The 17517-nt window shown below is 38.5% G+C and overlaps 1 protein-coding gene across 1 annotated transcript in view; it reads right to left on the bottom strand.

Moving 5' to 3' along the window:
- Positions 1-17517, bottom strand: part of MLLT3 (MLLT3 super elongation complex subunit) — a 260606-nt gene that overhangs the window by 63147 nt on the left and 179942 nt on the right. The window contains exon 5 of the mRNA XM_007454954.1: positions 9217-9918. Coding sequence (XP_007455016.1) covers positions 9217-9918 — 702 coding nt within the window. The remainder of the gene's footprint in view (positions 1-9216; positions 9919-17517) is intronic.

Below are 17517 nucleotides of genomic sequence, written 5' to 3'. Positions count from 1 at the left end.
CCCCCAACCAGGAATGCCTTCTCCTACCAACCTACCTCTCATCTCCACTAATTCATGCTTCCCTTCCTTCAAAGCTGAGCCTAAATTCTAATTTTGTACCATCTGTACTATCTAACACAGGGTTTATATATAGGAGTACATAAACATTTTTAAATGTTATTAAACAAGACTAAAGTAATTAAAGAGTATTAAAAACAATTAAACATGTTTAGAAGGAAATGTTTGTACTTACTCAAAGTGACATGACAGTTTTATCATATTTAAAGCAAAAATAGAAGAGTCAGAAAATAAAGCAAGGGTCAACAAGTTAGTTGTCCAAAAAACAGTACTGTGATTCTAAACACCAAGGTCCCAAACCAGGGCACTCTAGTAATTACCTTATTTATTTACTTAAGTAACATCTGAGGACCCCATCAATAAATTTTCTTCCCATGACCAAATAAGGCAAGGAAATTTTCTTCTCTCTGTGTCACCGACTCTGAAAATTTCTCCCTATCCCAGTCCCCACACATCCCCATCCCCTATGTCTTCAGAATTCAAAGGCAAAAGTCTGCTTACCTCCACACACTTTAGTAAATGCTTTTCCATTTTCTTTCACCTAGTGGAAGGATCACTGACTTTATCTGGGAACATCTCACTGTGCAGTCACCTCTAGTGACCTAAAGAAGCCTCTTAGGGGTAATTTTTCTTTGTGGACCTTGACACTGCCTTGAAAGTTTACAGTCATAAATTGTTACCCACTGAGAACAATTTCTCAAACTTGGTTAAATAATTACATAGACACCAAAAGAAAACCACCCTCTACTAATCCATTGCATTATCTTATCTCCTAATTCAAAGAAAGCACACCCGTTATTTTGAATACCTTAGAGACATTATAAAATGAAATTACAAAATGGAACTAGAAGATTCAATAAGAAGGAATCTTCAAACTGGAGGACAGCATTTGTTATTTGGTGGCACCTTCTGGGAAAGCTTGATATTACAGCTCAGCTCTGTTAAACATAAATTCTCACACAAAAGCAAGTGGGGAAAATTCTGAGAGCGGGGAGATAGTGCTGATGATACATTATAATAATGTTAAAGTTCAGAACAATGAGGGTCTTTTTTATTTTAAGCAAATATATGTAAGAAGTGAGAGGTTCCTGGATGTTTCACAGCATGTCCCTCAGTTCTGAATATGTATGCCAAATCCACCGATGAGGACAACCTGTCACCTCCTGAAGGCTGTTGGCAGAGCCCAAACCAACAGACATGTCAAAGAAACAGAATTCAAAAATGGAACAAGAAATACGATATCAAAGGCTTTCATCAAAACAAAACGAAACAAAACAAAACAAAAAAGGGACTTCCCTGGCAGTCCAGTGGTTAATAAGACTCCACGCTTCCACTGCAGGGGACACGGGTTCGACCCCTGGTCATGGAACTAAGATCCCACATGCTGCTCAGTGTGGCCAAAAAACAAACAAATAAGGCTTTCATAGCAGTGATGCCAATTTCATGAAGCCCATCTCTGCAATTATAATATTGGGAATTCCTGGGAAAATAAGATTTGCTTCACCCCCAAGTTTCTTAACCTTTGAGCCTCAGTTTCCTCATCTATAAAATGGGGCTAATAAGAGCCTATTTCACAGATTGTTTTAAGAGTTAAATGAGTTAAAACAAATGAAGTACGCAGAAGGGTGACTAGCACATAGAAAGCACCGAAGGAAAGTTTAGCTACAAATATCAGGCATCCCAATGACACGGTAAAGCGAGTCGTGCAAAGACCACATTGAGTCACATCTTTGACTTTGTGTCTAAAGATGACAGACAGGACAATTACATAAAGGTCATGGGCCTTAGAGTAAGGAACAAGAATGCACTGAATAGGCAATGCAGCTTCCTTGAAGGAGGCTCGTGTAATTTACTGGGAGAGAGATAAAATTCAATACAAGCAAGTGAAAACGCCAAGTGTCGGCAATTATTGATGACAACCAACTCTTCAATGATAGGGCCCCCTGTCTGTTCATGACCCTCAGCTACCTAAGGGCTTCTAAGGAATTATTTAACTTAAAAACTGAAAAACCATTTGGGCTTAGTATGGCACCCAAACAAGGAAGAGAAAGAGCCTCTAACGTAGTTTTTAAAAAAAATCTCCCTTTTAATTGCTTCAAATCTTTTTTGCAACAAGTGAGGAATGTGGCCGAATGAACGATCAGTTGATTGACTAGGCTGCACTCTCCTCCATCTGAGCACATCTTGCACAGACAACAAACAACCAAGCATTAGGAACAGGTCAGGTGAAATATCTCCATGTATCCAACAAAGGTAACTTGCCGCCAATTACATTAATGAATGTTGTTCCACACTGGGCTGCATCTACCAGAGGAGAATTGCACCCCTTCAGGTATGTTTACTTCCAGTTATAAAATGCAGAGAACAGGAGTCCAGGACGAGAGCCCCCAACCCCCTGACCCCGCCAGAGGGTCAGGGCAGCCCTTTAATGAAGGGCCTCTCTAGCTGCTCACTCACCATCCTTACAGACTTCATAGCTCTTGCATGTGCTGGAATTACAAGTCATTAAAAAACCACTTTGAAAGCACAATAAGGACCGTCTTCTCTGACTGTGACAACCTTCCATCACATAAAAACCTAAGGACAGTGCTTCAACAGCAGGACATTTACTGCCAGCTCCAGACAGTGTAAGCACAGCAAGGAACAGGGTGGGGCTGGAGGAAATGAGGCACCACAAAAGGAGGGAAGTTTCTTTTTCCTTCTCCTTACTTTTTTTTCTTTTCCAAAGAAACTTCTGCTAAGGTGGTTTGCAGTCTTTACCCTGTATCTGAACCACCACCCACCCTTGGGAAAACCCACTCCATTTGATGAGATTTCATCTTTCTCTCTCAAGATTTTATCCAGGAAACCAGTTTGGTAAAAGCCAAACTATCAAGACACCATTCCAATTTCATTTCTCACACTTCAGGTTGCAGTGGGTAACATTTTACCAAATGTAGTCTGACCATTTACAAGGAAAGATAATTAAAACTTTTAACTTCTGCACTTTTAAATTACAATTAAATCTCTATAAAGCAAGGTGAAAAAAAAGTGAAGGCAACGATAAGGAAATTACTACCATAACCAAATCTGATCATACATGGTTATTTCAATTTTCTTTTACTGTTTTTCCCCCTTCTCTGCTATGAATACTAAACTTCCTCATATCACAAAACAAGATCAACTCAATAAACTTCTCTTTAGAAGCAGAGTTACATGAAAAACAAAAACTAGGGAATTACAGGAAGGGTAAAGGATGTTTGTTTTTTTATTCTCGATTAAAGTTTAAACAGGTTAATACAAAACACAATTACAAACTTTTAGTTGACCCAGATACACTCAGAGCCTCACCCTTTCTAGCTGCTAGTTAGCGCCAGTGACTAGTAAGAACAGTCACATGCCATAAGTGACCATTATGGCCACAAAAAGATGAATTCCTCAACCAAGAACAGCTTTACCTAAGTTCTTGAATGCAAAATATTCTTAATGCTAACATTTACATACATAACAAAAACAGGCCCTTATCATGTTTTCAGTCTTTGCTAAACGCTCACCCACTATAAAAGTCCTTCCGCCTCCCTCCCCACCCTCCCCGCTGCCTCCTCCCCGAATTCTTCTGTAAAGGAAAATTACTGATGGACTTTCACGTAACAATATTAGAGTTCTTTATAAAATGAGAAACATCTCAGGAATTTCAAATCCTATTTAAAAATTACTCTTTCAGTCATATTAATATTAATCCAAAGATAAAAGAAGACATCCTAAGAAATGATTTAATAGTAACAGCAATAAAAAAAAAGATCTACCAAGTGCCTACTAATGCAGTACTAGGTAAGTCCTTGCCCTTTATCTCATTTAATTAAAAAGCTAAAAGATCCTGGGAAACTTTGGCTTAACTATTGATTTAAACTGAGATGCTGGGACTTCCCTGGTGGCGCAATAGTTAAGAATCCACCTGCCAATGCAGGGGACACGGGTTCAATCCCTGGTCCGGGAAGATCCCACATGCCACGGAGCAACTAAGCCCGTGCGCCACGACTACTGAGCCTACGCTCTAGAACCCACGAGCCACAACTACTGAAGCCCGCGCACCTAGAGCCTGTGCTCCGCAACAAGAGAAGCCACCGCAATGAGAAGCCTGTGCACCGCAACAAAGAGTAGCCCCTGCTCGCCGCAACTAGAGAAAAGCCCACACATAGCAACAAAGACCCAACACAGCCAAAAATGAATAAATAAATAATTTTTAAAAAGTTAAAAATAGATAAATAAATAAAACTGAGATGCTCTGTCCTGTATTTTTCCATGTTACATATGCACATCAATATCAAAGCCACATACTTCCTCAAGACAAAATTCAGAGGAATGTGACATATATTCCAAGTACTTTTTCTCTTTTAGAACATTTAACACACTCTTCAAAAAGGACACTAGAATTCTGCTGGGTTTTTTTTTGTTTTTGTTTTTGTTTTTTTGCGGTATGCGGGCCTCTCACCGCTATGGCCTCCCCCGTTGCAGAGCACAGGCTCCGGATGCGCAGGCTCAGCTGCCATGGCTCACGGGCCTAGCCGCTCCGCGGCATGTGGGATCTTCCTGAACCGGGGCACGAACCCCCTGCCCCTGCATCGGCAGGCAGCCTCTCAACCACTGCGCCACCAGGGAAGCCCTCTGCTGTATTTTTGAATATCAAAAAATTTCTTTCAGGGATTTCCCTGGTGGTCCAGTGGTAAAGAATCCACCTTACAATGCAGGGGACACAGGTTCGATCCCTGGTCAGGGAACTAAGATCCCACATGCCACTGGGCAACTGAGCCCAAGCATCACACCTATTGAGCTCACACGCCTCAACTAGAGCCTGTGTGTGCTGCAAACTACAGAGCCCATGCGCTCTGGACCCCCTGTGCCACAACTACAGAGCCCATGTGCCCTGGAGCCTGTGTGCCACAACTGGAGAGAGAAAACCTGCACACCACAACTAGGGAGAAGCCTGAGTGCTGCAACGAAGAGACTGAGCGCCATAAGTAAAGATCCTGCCAGTATTCAAACCCAGGCCATCAGCTTCCTGAGCCTGAGCGCATACCCTTTGCTGCACCTCCTCACAAAATTGGTCTTGAGAAAGTTACTCCACCATTTTTTGTTTTTATTTTTATAAATTTATTTATTTATTTTTGGCTGCATTGAGTCTTTGTTGCTGTGCGCGGGCTTTCTCTAGTTGCGGCGAGCAGGGGCCATTCTTCGTTGCGGTGCGCGGGTCTCTCACTGCAGTGGCTTCTCTTGTTGCGGAACACAGGCTCTAGGGTGCACAGGCTTCAGTAGTTGTGGCGCATGGGCTCAGTAGTTGTGGCTCGCGTCCTCTAGAGCACAGGCTCAGTAGTTGTGGTGCACAGGCTTAGTTGCTCTGCGTCATGTGGGATCTTCCCGGACCAGGGCTCGAACCCATGTCCCTTGCATTCTTAACCACTGCGCCACCAGGGAAGTCCCTCATAACATTTTTTATTAGTATGTTAAGTGATTTACCCAGATTGACTATTTTCACAATAATCCTACAAAGTAAAGGCTATTATGATCTCTACTTCAGAAAAAAAGAAACTAAGAAATACAGAAGGTCAAATCGTTTAACTAAGATCAATGGTGGAGCGGGGATTCAAAACACAGCCCGTCTGACACCAGAGGGCATACTCCTAATTATTTGATTACTTTACTACCTACCTACCTACATACTCATCAACAAATAAGTGATTCCTCAAAAATCATGCAGGCACATAAACCATGGATGCACCACTTTTTTTTTCTCTACTCACATACAAAGTATATAAAAATCATAACTGAGAAGAACTATATGAATCAACAATCTAAGCTTCCCAATCCATCTTAATAGCACTGATTTTTATTTTTATATAAAACCTGAATCTAACTTAATTATGGAAAAGCTTCTTTAAAAAGTTCTTCCTTTTAAGCGTAACTAACCTGTACCAACGCAAGAGATTTTCTTTACAGACATACCAGGTGAATAACCTTTTTTCCCTGGTCCTTCCCAATTCTTCACACTCGTCCAATTTCTTTTTGTGTCCTTTTTCTGTTTCCAAAGTCCATGATCTCTGCCTGCTATGTCTAAAATTACCCTCTACCCCGCCCTCCACAAATGAAGATAAATCTGGCTCATATTCAAATAATGAAGCTGTAAAGGTCCTTCAACAGATCAGGTCATCTGATCCTACTTACTCAGATGCAGACACACTTACCACCAGGACAATGTGAATGGTGCCCCCTAAAGGTGGGCCTGTCCCAAGCTATCCAATCAGTACCTCGCCAAGGGAGACTACGGGGTGCTTAGTTCTCTCCATTACAATTGCTTCCTGCTCCTTCGGTCTTAACCACGGGAGGGACACCAAGTAGGAGAAAGGCCAAACACAGGCTACCTTTACCACTGGAGAAAGGGAATTTCAGCCCTCCTCTAACCTCCTTCGTTCACAGAAAGTCTTTTGGGTGCTGATTTACTTGGAAACACTCTGTCAATTCTCTTCTGTTCTACCACCTATATTTAGAAGATTAAACCAAAGCAGCAACAATAAAAGCATTACTACCAGAAAACTAATGAGGAAAGTACAGTTGTTGGGTTTTATACCCAAATAATACCCAAAAGTCTTTAGAGGCTTTCTCAGTAAGGATAATGCAAACCACATTACAAAAACTCCTGTTATGGTCACTGGATAGGTGGCTCTGACACGTCATGAATCATCTTGAAAATTTGCTACCTACTGTACGGAATTACAATCCTCACTCTTCATTCCAGAAGACTTTGCAAGGTATTGCTTTGGATAAACCTATCAAGTTGAACATGATGTTTAGGAAAAGTCATACCTTATAAATCATATATAAAAGGGAGGGAGCAAGAGGCAAACAAAAATAAGAATACACAGAATTAGCTAAAGAGGAAGATCACCTGTGATAATTTCCTGTAGAAAGCGCATTCAATAGTGCTTTATGAATGCTATTTGATCTTCTCACAAATCAGCAAACATTCAAGAAAGGTGTCTTTCAAAATTTTGATGATGACCTACCATAAGAAATACACACAGCTTCTGAAATAAAAATTTCACAAACCATTACTTACCCATACTAGTTACAATGTATTCTGATTTTCTTTTTTAATCCTGGTGATGACATGCTAAATTGATTTCATGGCTCACTAGTAAATCACAAACCACAATTTGAAAACCTCTGTTCTAGAAGAACTGCAACATGACAGAATATGGAGAGACAAAATTGCTGAACTTGACAATCTTGATAGACTAGTCACACCCCAATAGCATCAATGAACATTTCAGAGTGATCTGAAATAAGAAGTCAAACATACGAAAAACGTTCCAAGGAACATCTACATTAAGAGCAAGTTGTGAATTAAGAGGAGGGGTACAAAGCAAAGAAGGAAAAATAAATGCTTGAGATATTAGGACAAACCCACTAGGCTTTCGTCTCCATTTCACAATCACTCTAAGGCCTTTACTAAACACTGGAACGAATTATTCCATCTCCAGTATTTTATATGCTACTCTGCCTCTAATCTGATTTAAAATTTTGAGATTAGCTATAGAGAGTAGAGCGGGGGAAGGAGGTGGTCTCTGGATGACTAGGGATCGGTACTGATGCCATGTCCTAATCCTGGCTGCCTTTCTACCCAGAATGGTGCAAATGGAGAAGAGAGAATCTGCTAAGGCCACCTAGCCCTTGCCAGCATTTGAATTAGGAACTTTCGAGGAGCCTCGCTATGGGAAAGAAAGAGAAGTATTCTAAAATGGCCAGCAATTTTTAGCCAGACGTCTTCCTTGACCGTTGTCTAGAAATACTGACAACTGAAATTAAAGAGATTACTGGGACCGATCATGACTGATAAGTAACAGTAAAAGGCCAAAGCTAGAGAAAAAAGGGAAGCGAGGAGGAGATAACTTCATGGTAAATAATGTTCATTCTCCAGAAATAGAATGGAATACTTGAATTACTAACAGTTCTGTCACTAGAAGTGCAGGATTTCTTACATTGGCAGGAGGTTAGAATAGGTAACCTGAAATTCCCTTCCAACTCCAAGAAATAGTAATTATAAGTTTAAATCTCGGGATTTCCCTGGTGGCGCAGTGGTTAAGAATCCGCCTGCCAATGCAGGGGACATGGGTTTGAGCCCCAGTCCGGGAAGATCCCACATGCCGCAGGGCAACTAAGCCCGTGCGCCACAACTACTGAGCCTGAGCTCTAGAGCCCGCGTGCCACAACTACTGAAGCCCATGCACCTAGAGCCTGTGCTCCACAACAAGAGAAGCCACCAAAATGAGAAGCCCACGCACGGCAACGAAGAGTAGCCCCCCCCTCGCCGCAACTATAGAAAGCCTGCGCACAGCAACGAAGACCCAATGCAGGCCAAAAAAAAAAAGTTTAAATCTCAACATCAAATAATATTTTGGGGGATTATCAGATGGCCAAATGTTCTTTTAGGAACCCACAAAAGATCATCCTACCCATTAGCAAACCTTGTAATGAAGATATATACCCTGCCCCTTCCAAATCAGTGGCTATACAGTGGGGGAAAAATTAAATATTTCATTTCCAAAATACCACTACCTGGTTTCATGACACAAATAAACATCAAAATGTATCGAATCACACATTTTAAATATACAGTATACTGTTATATCAATTTTGCCTTGATAAAAGTATTGAAAAATACTATCACCAGTTTTCAATCTATGTAAACAAATTACTTCATTACACTCATCAAAAAGATCAACATTGTAGCTACACCCTAATACTTTCTGTTTCTTTTCAAAATTTATTTTCTGGTGTATTCTACTTTCATTGCATTCTTCTCACTTTCCTGGAAAGCATAGTAACTAAGCTCTGATAAGCATCTAGATTTTTCTGCTGCTATTCAAATGACCCATTATTATACTCTGGGACATATCTTTCCTTTAACAACTTAAATCATAGCCTACAAGTCTGCAGATTCCTTAATGATTTCATTTCCTTCTTTCCACTAGTTAAGGAAATTCGTTTCTAGGCCATGTCTGCTTCCATGCTACCATTTTCTGGTGCAACTGTCATTCTCCTTCCTCTGTCTCTTATGCTGAAGCTATCGGAAATAAAACTGGAAAACTAATAAGGGAAAGGAGGAAAACCAGCCAGACTACTCACATCAGATTTAGAGGACATATTCTCCTCCACGTCGGAATCATTGGGATCCACGATATCATCAAATGGCGGTAAAGTTGATTTCTTCTTCTCTGACGTCTCACTTTCAATTTTGACCTTTCCCATCTTGCCATGAGATTTATCTTTCATCTGTTTTTTATCAGCAGAACAAGTGAGTATAAGCGGTGGCGCGTTAGAAAAACTTTTAAATAAAGCCTCTGAGCTACTCTTTTTCCTTTTTTTGGCTGAGAGTTCTTCGGAATCTGAAATGGGGGGTCTTTTACTAGGAGCCTTCTTATCTTGCTGTCCACTGGTGACCGTGAGTAAGTTACTATCTGGTTTTGGCTCTTTCGACATGGGTTTCGGTTCCTTGAAGGCCATCTTAGGAACGATCTTTTCTTCTTTCAGTGGTTTATTTTCTTTGGGTTTCTTAGAGGATTCTTTGGAAGATTTGTTGTGATCCCTGGAAGGTTCTTTGAAGGCACTTTTATGTTCTCTGGAGTCTTTAGAAGGTTTTTCCTTGTGCTCCTTCGTTAATTTGTGAGGCTTGGAAAAACTGCTGCTGCTGCTACTGCTGCTACTGCTGCTGCTGCTGCTGCTGCTGCTACTGCTGCTGCTGCTGCTACTGCTGCTGCTGCTGCTGCTGCTGCTGCTACAACTGCTGCTGCTGCTGCTGCCGCTGGGATGGATACTCCTGTTGGGGTCCTGCGGAAAGGCGGGGAGAAAAGCAAACTCTCAAAACGGAACGTCCATGAAGACTAAGAGCCAGTCTCCTTGTGCTCCAGCTCCTCAAAAGGATCCTCCGTTGACTGCTCCCAAATGCATCGGAATAGAACCCGACAACCTCAATAGAATGGGTGGGAGCAGGGTGTGCGAGCAACAGTGACTGTGGGCTACCGTGATGGGGGAATTGAATGAGGCAAGCTGTTCTCTTAATCATGACAAGCATGGAGTTCTAACCATTTCAAGTCAACAAATGTTCACTACACACTTGTCCCAGGAGAGACAATGCTGGATAACACATGGCTCCTACTCTCAGTAACTATGACACATCTATGATTCATGGTTATTGTAGGAGCCACCTATCACAACAAAAGGAAGAGAGGAAATTAATTCTGTTGGGGGAGGCAGAGAAGAATAATTCAGAGATTTATGGAGAATTAACACCTCAACGAGGTCCTCAAGAGAAGCTGGTGATTACTAGAAAGGCAAGAATGAAAAGGTACTAGCTCATTCTAGTCCCATGGAGACCAGGGACTAGAATGAACTAAAACAATGAGGGATCACAGCACAGCTTATATTTAGGGAGCAGCATCCAACGACAGCAAGGATTGAGAAGGAGACAGAAAAACAGGCCAGAGTCACGCAGTGAGGCCAGATAATATTAAATTTTAAATGACTTTTTAATATAAAGAATCACAAGACCGAAAAGAGAAATAAAATAATTCTCAATTTTAGATAAAAAGCAGTTTTTTTTCTGACCAAACTTCAGTTAAGGAACACACCTCCCATCCACTAGCAACAACAACGACAACAACAAAAGGGAAGAAAAAAGAAAAGAAAAGTCTAAAAGAACAAAGATTTCACCTAATGGCCATCAAATGGACTGAAGAGTCTTTGACAATCATGTTGTGTAATCATGACGAAAGAGTTAATCACTGCCTATTTCAGTTTAAATGTGTTCAATTTTTTCACTCATATAAACACCTCAGAATATATAACCTATAAATAAGCTTTCTATCTAGGAACACAATCTAAGTCTACACTTACCACGTTTCTGAACCTCAACCATTCACATAGTAGGAATAAGAAACGGAAGTAGATCCTGGACATGCAAAAATCCACACCAATACTAAAAGAAGAGCTCTTTCTTGTTTACTTCCACCTCCTAATGGAACCAAAGACAATTAAATGTCCAGATTTTCAACTAGAATTTACATCTTCAGGCCTGTTATGTTTCACCTCTAACTTACCCACTTAAGTCCAATGATATGTAAACCAATACTGTATTCCTTAAATATCTAGCAGGACACAGGAAAGCCAGTAGGCAAGGGCCATGCTTTTCATGAAAATGAACAATCTACTAACTGGGGCTATGCAAAAAACAAAAACAAATATATATAGATTGACATCATAAAGCCATACCCAAAATGAAAAATTATTGTTCTATGTTAGTGGGAATATGTACTTTTTTTATTACAAAAAGTTTTGTTCTTATTTGCTCAACAACAAAATGACATATACCAATTATTCCATTTATTTTTCCCAAGTGAGCATTTGGTTTCAAAATTCTAAAATGGATAAAGTTACTAAGACATGTTTTTGCCCATTAAACTAGATAATTCCTTACAAAACACCTGAATCTGAGATTTAAAAGCAGAATGCTAAAGATAGTACATATTCATATTACTGAAAGGACATTATTTTGTAAATTCTATTATAAGACATTTCCTGGCATGTTAAGCAATACTATGAATAATTAAAATAAAGTATTATGGACAAACTAAATTAAGGGAGAACAGTTTGAAATCTAATATACTTGAGTTTTTTTTTTTAATTGGTTTGTTGACCCACTGAATTTTGTCAATTTGCAAACGGTATTCTAATTATGGCTCTAGAACACCCAAGCACTGCTGTTTCATATTCAACCTTCATGGAGTATTATACACATTTTTATAAATGCACAAATTTAAGCTACCAACATATTTTCTAGCATTAAGCATTTAAAAATATAACATTTTAGCACACACACAAAAAAGGATTTCTGTACGGGTCCTTTCATGATTTATTTTTAAAATCCTTTTGTAGGACAAACTGAATTCTTAAGGCAAAGTACATAGTGGTATACGACACAGATTCTTGTGTCATAGAAAGTTCAAGTTCTCATCTTAATTACATACACATGATGTTAAATACAAAACTCAAGAAATTTTATAACTTTACTCTCCATGTTGGTCTAGGTATTAAATGCCTACTGTCACCTTTTCACCCACCCAACAAATCTTGGTATAAGCAAGTGACCCAATTATTCTTGTTCCTTCCACTTTACCAAAAAGCATTCTTTAAGCTAAAGCAACTCAAGAGTTAACAAGGGAAACATATTCCATAAAAACATCCAAGACAAAAATTTAGAAAATAACAAAAACTGAAAGAACAGTTTCTATTCTTGAAGGCTACGTTTTCTTTGGCCTGGGCCTGTGATAAATGGCAAAGTTCAAATGTACATCACCTGCCTCCATAGACATACATGTAATAAATGTAAAACAGAGGCTTCAATACAACGTCAGGAATTAAATTGTTACTGACACAGAATAAAAGCTTTCACTGATTCTCATCCTATCTATCCCATACAAATTGAGGATCAAGTCACTGGCTTTTAAATTTTTTTACTGAACTATTAACCTCAATATTAAGTGCCACTAAGCAGCACAGACTAATTACCATTCAACCGTCAGCTCCAGGGGCCAACAGGTAGTGAGTGGGGCCTGAAGAATGTGACCTTGGGATTATAAGCATCTTGAGAGAGAACTGGTATAGGGCTTGCTCTGCTCTGGATATCAAGCCAAGACCCAGAAGACTTCTACACATACATAACTGCACAAATGTGGCCAGTCTTCCTGGCCCCAAAAGTGCTCGGGGGGCACTCAAGAGGAGAGAGAGTCCCCTCTACGCCTGAAACTAGGAATGCAAGAAGACCAGAAGGAAGGGACAAGGTCCTCCAAGTACACATGAAATATACAACATGCCTGCTGCTATAGCACAGGCTGAGATGCCTGGACCTTCCATCCCCTATAGGATCCCCTATAGGATTAAAACAAACTAAGGTCCCCTAAGAGCTCAACCTGAACCCCAATGCACATATAAACAACATACCTAATGACAGGAGACAGTGGGAGAGAGCAGACCTAACAGATCTCCTGAAGGACAGAGACAAAATACTGAGGCCAAAAATAGTATGACTACTTAAGGAGAGTCAAGTAGAGAGCAAAAAATAATTTCTACAGAATTTTAGAAAATTAATTAGATGAAAATTTAAAGAAGTAAAATCTTTAAGCTGAATAATTCAGTAGCTAAATTAAAAGAGAAGATGGGGTCTAACTGATGAATTAGAGTGAATGAAGGACCAACTGGAAGAAATCTCAAAGCATAAACTGAAAACACAAAGAGATGAAAATCATAAAGGAAAAAGAGAAAGGACTTGAAGAACAGATTAAGGCAACCTAACTAACATACCAACTATAGGAAAAGTTCCCAAGGAGTCTCCAGACGGGGGAAAAGGAAAATATATTAAAGTAATATGCAAGAAAATTTCCATGAACTAAAGAAGAGATTGAATTACAAAATTACAGGGCTCTCCAAGATCCAGCCAGGACTAATGAAGGGAAAGGCACATGTTCAAGAACATCACACTAAAATTCCTAAACTTTAAGGATAAAAAGAAAACCTTACAAGCTACCAGAAAGAATAATTACTTAATACTAAAAAAGAATCAAATTAACAATGGACTTCTCATTTGTAACACTGGAATTAAAAAGAAAGAACAGTAACATCTAGATTGCTAGGAAAAAAGCAGTACAAGCCAAACATCCTTCAGTGGGAAAGTAGTGTTTTCCAAAATTTAAGGATTCAAAGATCACATTAGCTACCACTCCATCTAAGGAAAGGACTTAAGAAGGGATTCTAATGGAACAATAACTGAATCAGAAATGAAACCTTTCATGTAAGAAGAAACAGGAGTGCAATTACTTTGCCTTCTATACAGAACTAAATCTAAATGGATAATAAACTATATGGAATATGTAATGTAAGTGCTCAATATGAATTTTTGACAAACGTCTAACAAAAATCTGAACCTAAAAATTAAATTATCTCCAAAGAAATTTAGGAACATTAAAGGAGAGGATTAGTGTGTGAAGGTGAAGGAAAATGTTGGTATCATTATTCATGTTAAAGCAGGGGGGAAAAATTGGATCTATGAGCAATTGAAAAGGAAGGTGGCCAATAATGAAATGGAAAAGTACAGAACAACTGACACATAAAGAAGGGGAAACTGGGAAATGAATATCAACTTGAAAATATAAAACAAATTTTTAAAAAAATGTAAAAAGTCACAAATATAAATAAGGAACAAGATAAAAAAGTAACAAAATCAGGCATCACTCATTAGAATTTAAAAGAAAGCTGAATTCTCCCACTAAAAGACAGGCTGTCAGATGAGTTAAAAAGACAAAGGTCAGGGCTTCCCTGGTGGCGCAGTGGTTGAGAATCTGCCTGCCAATGCAGGGGACACGGGTTCGAGCCCTGGTCTGGGAAGATCCCACATGCCGCGGAGCAACTAGGCCCGTGAGCCACAACTACTGAGCCTGCGCGCCTGGAGCCTGTGCTCCGCAACAAGAGAGGCAGCAACAGTGAGAGGCCCGGGCACCGCGATGAGGAGTGGCACCGCTCGCTGCAACTAAAGAAAGCCCTCACACAGAAACGAAGACCCAACACAGCCAAAAATAAAAAATAATAAAAAAAGATACAAAGGTCATATACAGACTGTTTATAAAAAATGCTTAAAATTGAATGACTGAGAAAAGTTTAAAATAAAGGGAAGAGCCAAAAAACATCAGCTAAATACCCCCAAAGGAAAGCATGAGTGTTACACTAATATCACACAACGTGAAATTCAAGGTTAAGATGACCAAACAGCATAAACAATGTAAAAGCTTAGTTACATAAAGCAAAGCGTATTGAATATGCAAGAAAAACTTGAAAAATATTTCAGTGAAATAAGAAATTAGTACAGCTTTGTCAGAAATAGACAGATGTAATAAAGTTAAATGAATATATAGTGACACTGATTAATACAATCCACACACTTGATTTAATAATTATATAGAAAACTTTCAATCTCTTGAATAAAGCTTACAATTTTATATGTGCCCATGGAACACTGACAAAAATCAATCATGTCGGTATCATAAAATGAACTTAAAATAATCTTTTAAAAATATCTGAATAGATTGTATTGGCTGATCATACTCTAATAAAATTAGAAAAACAAAGACAAAAGAAATCAGTCAAAAGAAAATAATGATAAGACCATTTCATACAAAAAATCTAGCGGCACAAGAAAACATATGCTCAAAAAACAATATATTGTCTTTATTGCATTTACTATTTTTAAAAGGAGAAGAGGAAAGGAGAGGAGAGAAACCCGGCATAAAAATACACTTTGCACCCACTCTGAGAAACTAGAAGAAGATCCACAAATATAATGAAGAAAGTAAATGAAACAAATTTCACCAACATTTCTGCTCTAAAATAATGGCCTTAAATGTATACTTAGGAATCAAATTCTAAAGAGAAATTTAACAAGTTAATTTTGATTTAAAGGAGATCTACAATCTACTTTTTAAAACCAACTAAGATCAAGTTTCTTGAATTTTAAGATTTCTTACATGTAAAATCATGATCTACCATAAAAGGAATAAAATTAAGGAGGGGATAGCAATTTATAAATATTTCAAAATAGGTAGGCAAATACCAGAAGATATCACCAAACAGTTCAAAATGGTTGAGAGAGAGTTCAGGGAAGGGGCGGAGCAAAGTGGACTGCTGATGATTTTTATAGGCTTTTAGCACAATTTGACTCATACAATAAATGTTTTATTAAAAATGAGTTTATAACACAATAAGATGGTGAAGCAGAAAACATTTCAATAACAAATAATGGAACTAATTTTAAAAAAGAATCAAAACTTAAACTTCAAGGCTAAATAGAGGCAACAAGGCCCCAAATTTAACGTTTATCAGTCAATGGATAGGGGACTGAAAGAACACTGCACAAATGGAAATGAAATGGCATTTGAGAATAGTAACAAGGGTCTTTCATTCAATAACAATCTAAATAGCCTGTACATAAAAAGAACATGAAATATTTACACACACAAGAAGGAAAAAGAAAAGCCTGCCATTACAGGACTCAATGCTCTGGAATGTTTTACTTGTTTTGATTTTTTAATAATGTTGTACTATTCTTGAAGGTGATACTCCACCAGGAAGTTGAGAGAACTCTACAATATACCCCCACTGAGATTCAAGTTCCAGTAGTCTGGTTTCAATGCCCATACTCTCAACCACCACGCTTCTACTGACTCTCAGAAGGGCAGTTGGTTTCAAAACCAATTGTTAACCTTGCCAATACAGCCTGAGCTGTAAATGAAAGAAGGATGGGAAGAAAGGGAGAGGAACTCAGTGGCTTTAAAAGAACAACATTGAACCTGCCTGCCCTCTAAGCATAACTATATAAGGAAGTTCTATTTAGTTCCAGCAGAGGGGGTACAACATATTACTTTTGGGCAGGTAGCAAATAACTAATTTTGAAATCAGAGGCTCTTCCTGTATACGTTTCGAGTGGCTTAAACTTCGAGTCTTTTGTTACCAAATAAATATTTCAAACTTGACAGACATTAAAACAGTTGTGTCCAGAGGCTTACTTGATATTAGAAAATCAACCTTTCCTATAATATTCCTGCAGAACACATTATCTTTAATTATCTTAAAGAGTATCACAAAACCATAAGACACATTTCTCTCATAATTCAATGTTTTCAAAATCAATGTAAAAATCTGCCCCATTATATAATTTGAAATGACAAAAATTTGTAGTGTTCACATAAAATAAATGCTCACCTCCAAAAAGGGTGGATTGGGGGAGGTCACTGAATAAGAAAACTGGAGGGATCCTATAAGGGCCTCCATAGGAGTTATTTGGAAAGAGAGGAAATTTGGGAATTTTAGCACAAAAACAAGGAAGCGATAAAGAAAAACAATAATTTTTAAAATCACAAAATAAATGGCTATATAAGAAAGAAGATATGATAACGGTATACACCTTAACTGTGGTAACTTTTACAGTCATAGCTGTAAACAACATCTACTGATTTTCAATTTTCACATTTTAACCTACTCAGCTCTACCACTTACTAAGTGACTTAAATTTCCTTGTCAGTAAACTGGAGACCATAATATTACCTATACCATCAAGGTCGACTTGATGATTAAGTAAGTTTAATATATGTAAAGTACCTGTGTGTATATATATGTATGTAATATAAAATAATATATATAAAACATGCAATGTGCTTAGCACAAAGCCTGAACTATGTAAGTGCTTTCAATTACTACCACTATTATTACTACTACTACAGACAAGCACAAAAAACTTAAGGCTTGTATTACATAACACAATGTTATCAACTGTGACAATGCAAAAGTAAATGTATGGATGACAAACATGGAAGACAGAAACATGAA

Source organism: Lipotes vexillifer, unplaced genomic scaffold (assembly GCF_000442215.2).
Source record: "Lipotes vexillifer unplaced genomic scaffold, Lipotes_vexillifer_v1.1 scaffold317, whole genome shotgun sequence".
NCBI lineage: Eukaryota > Metazoa > Chordata > Mammalia > Artiodactyla > Lipotidae > Lipotes > Lipotes vexillifer.
Note: the sequence above shows the minus strand (reverse complement) of the source record. Positions and strands in the feature narration are given on the sequence as shown.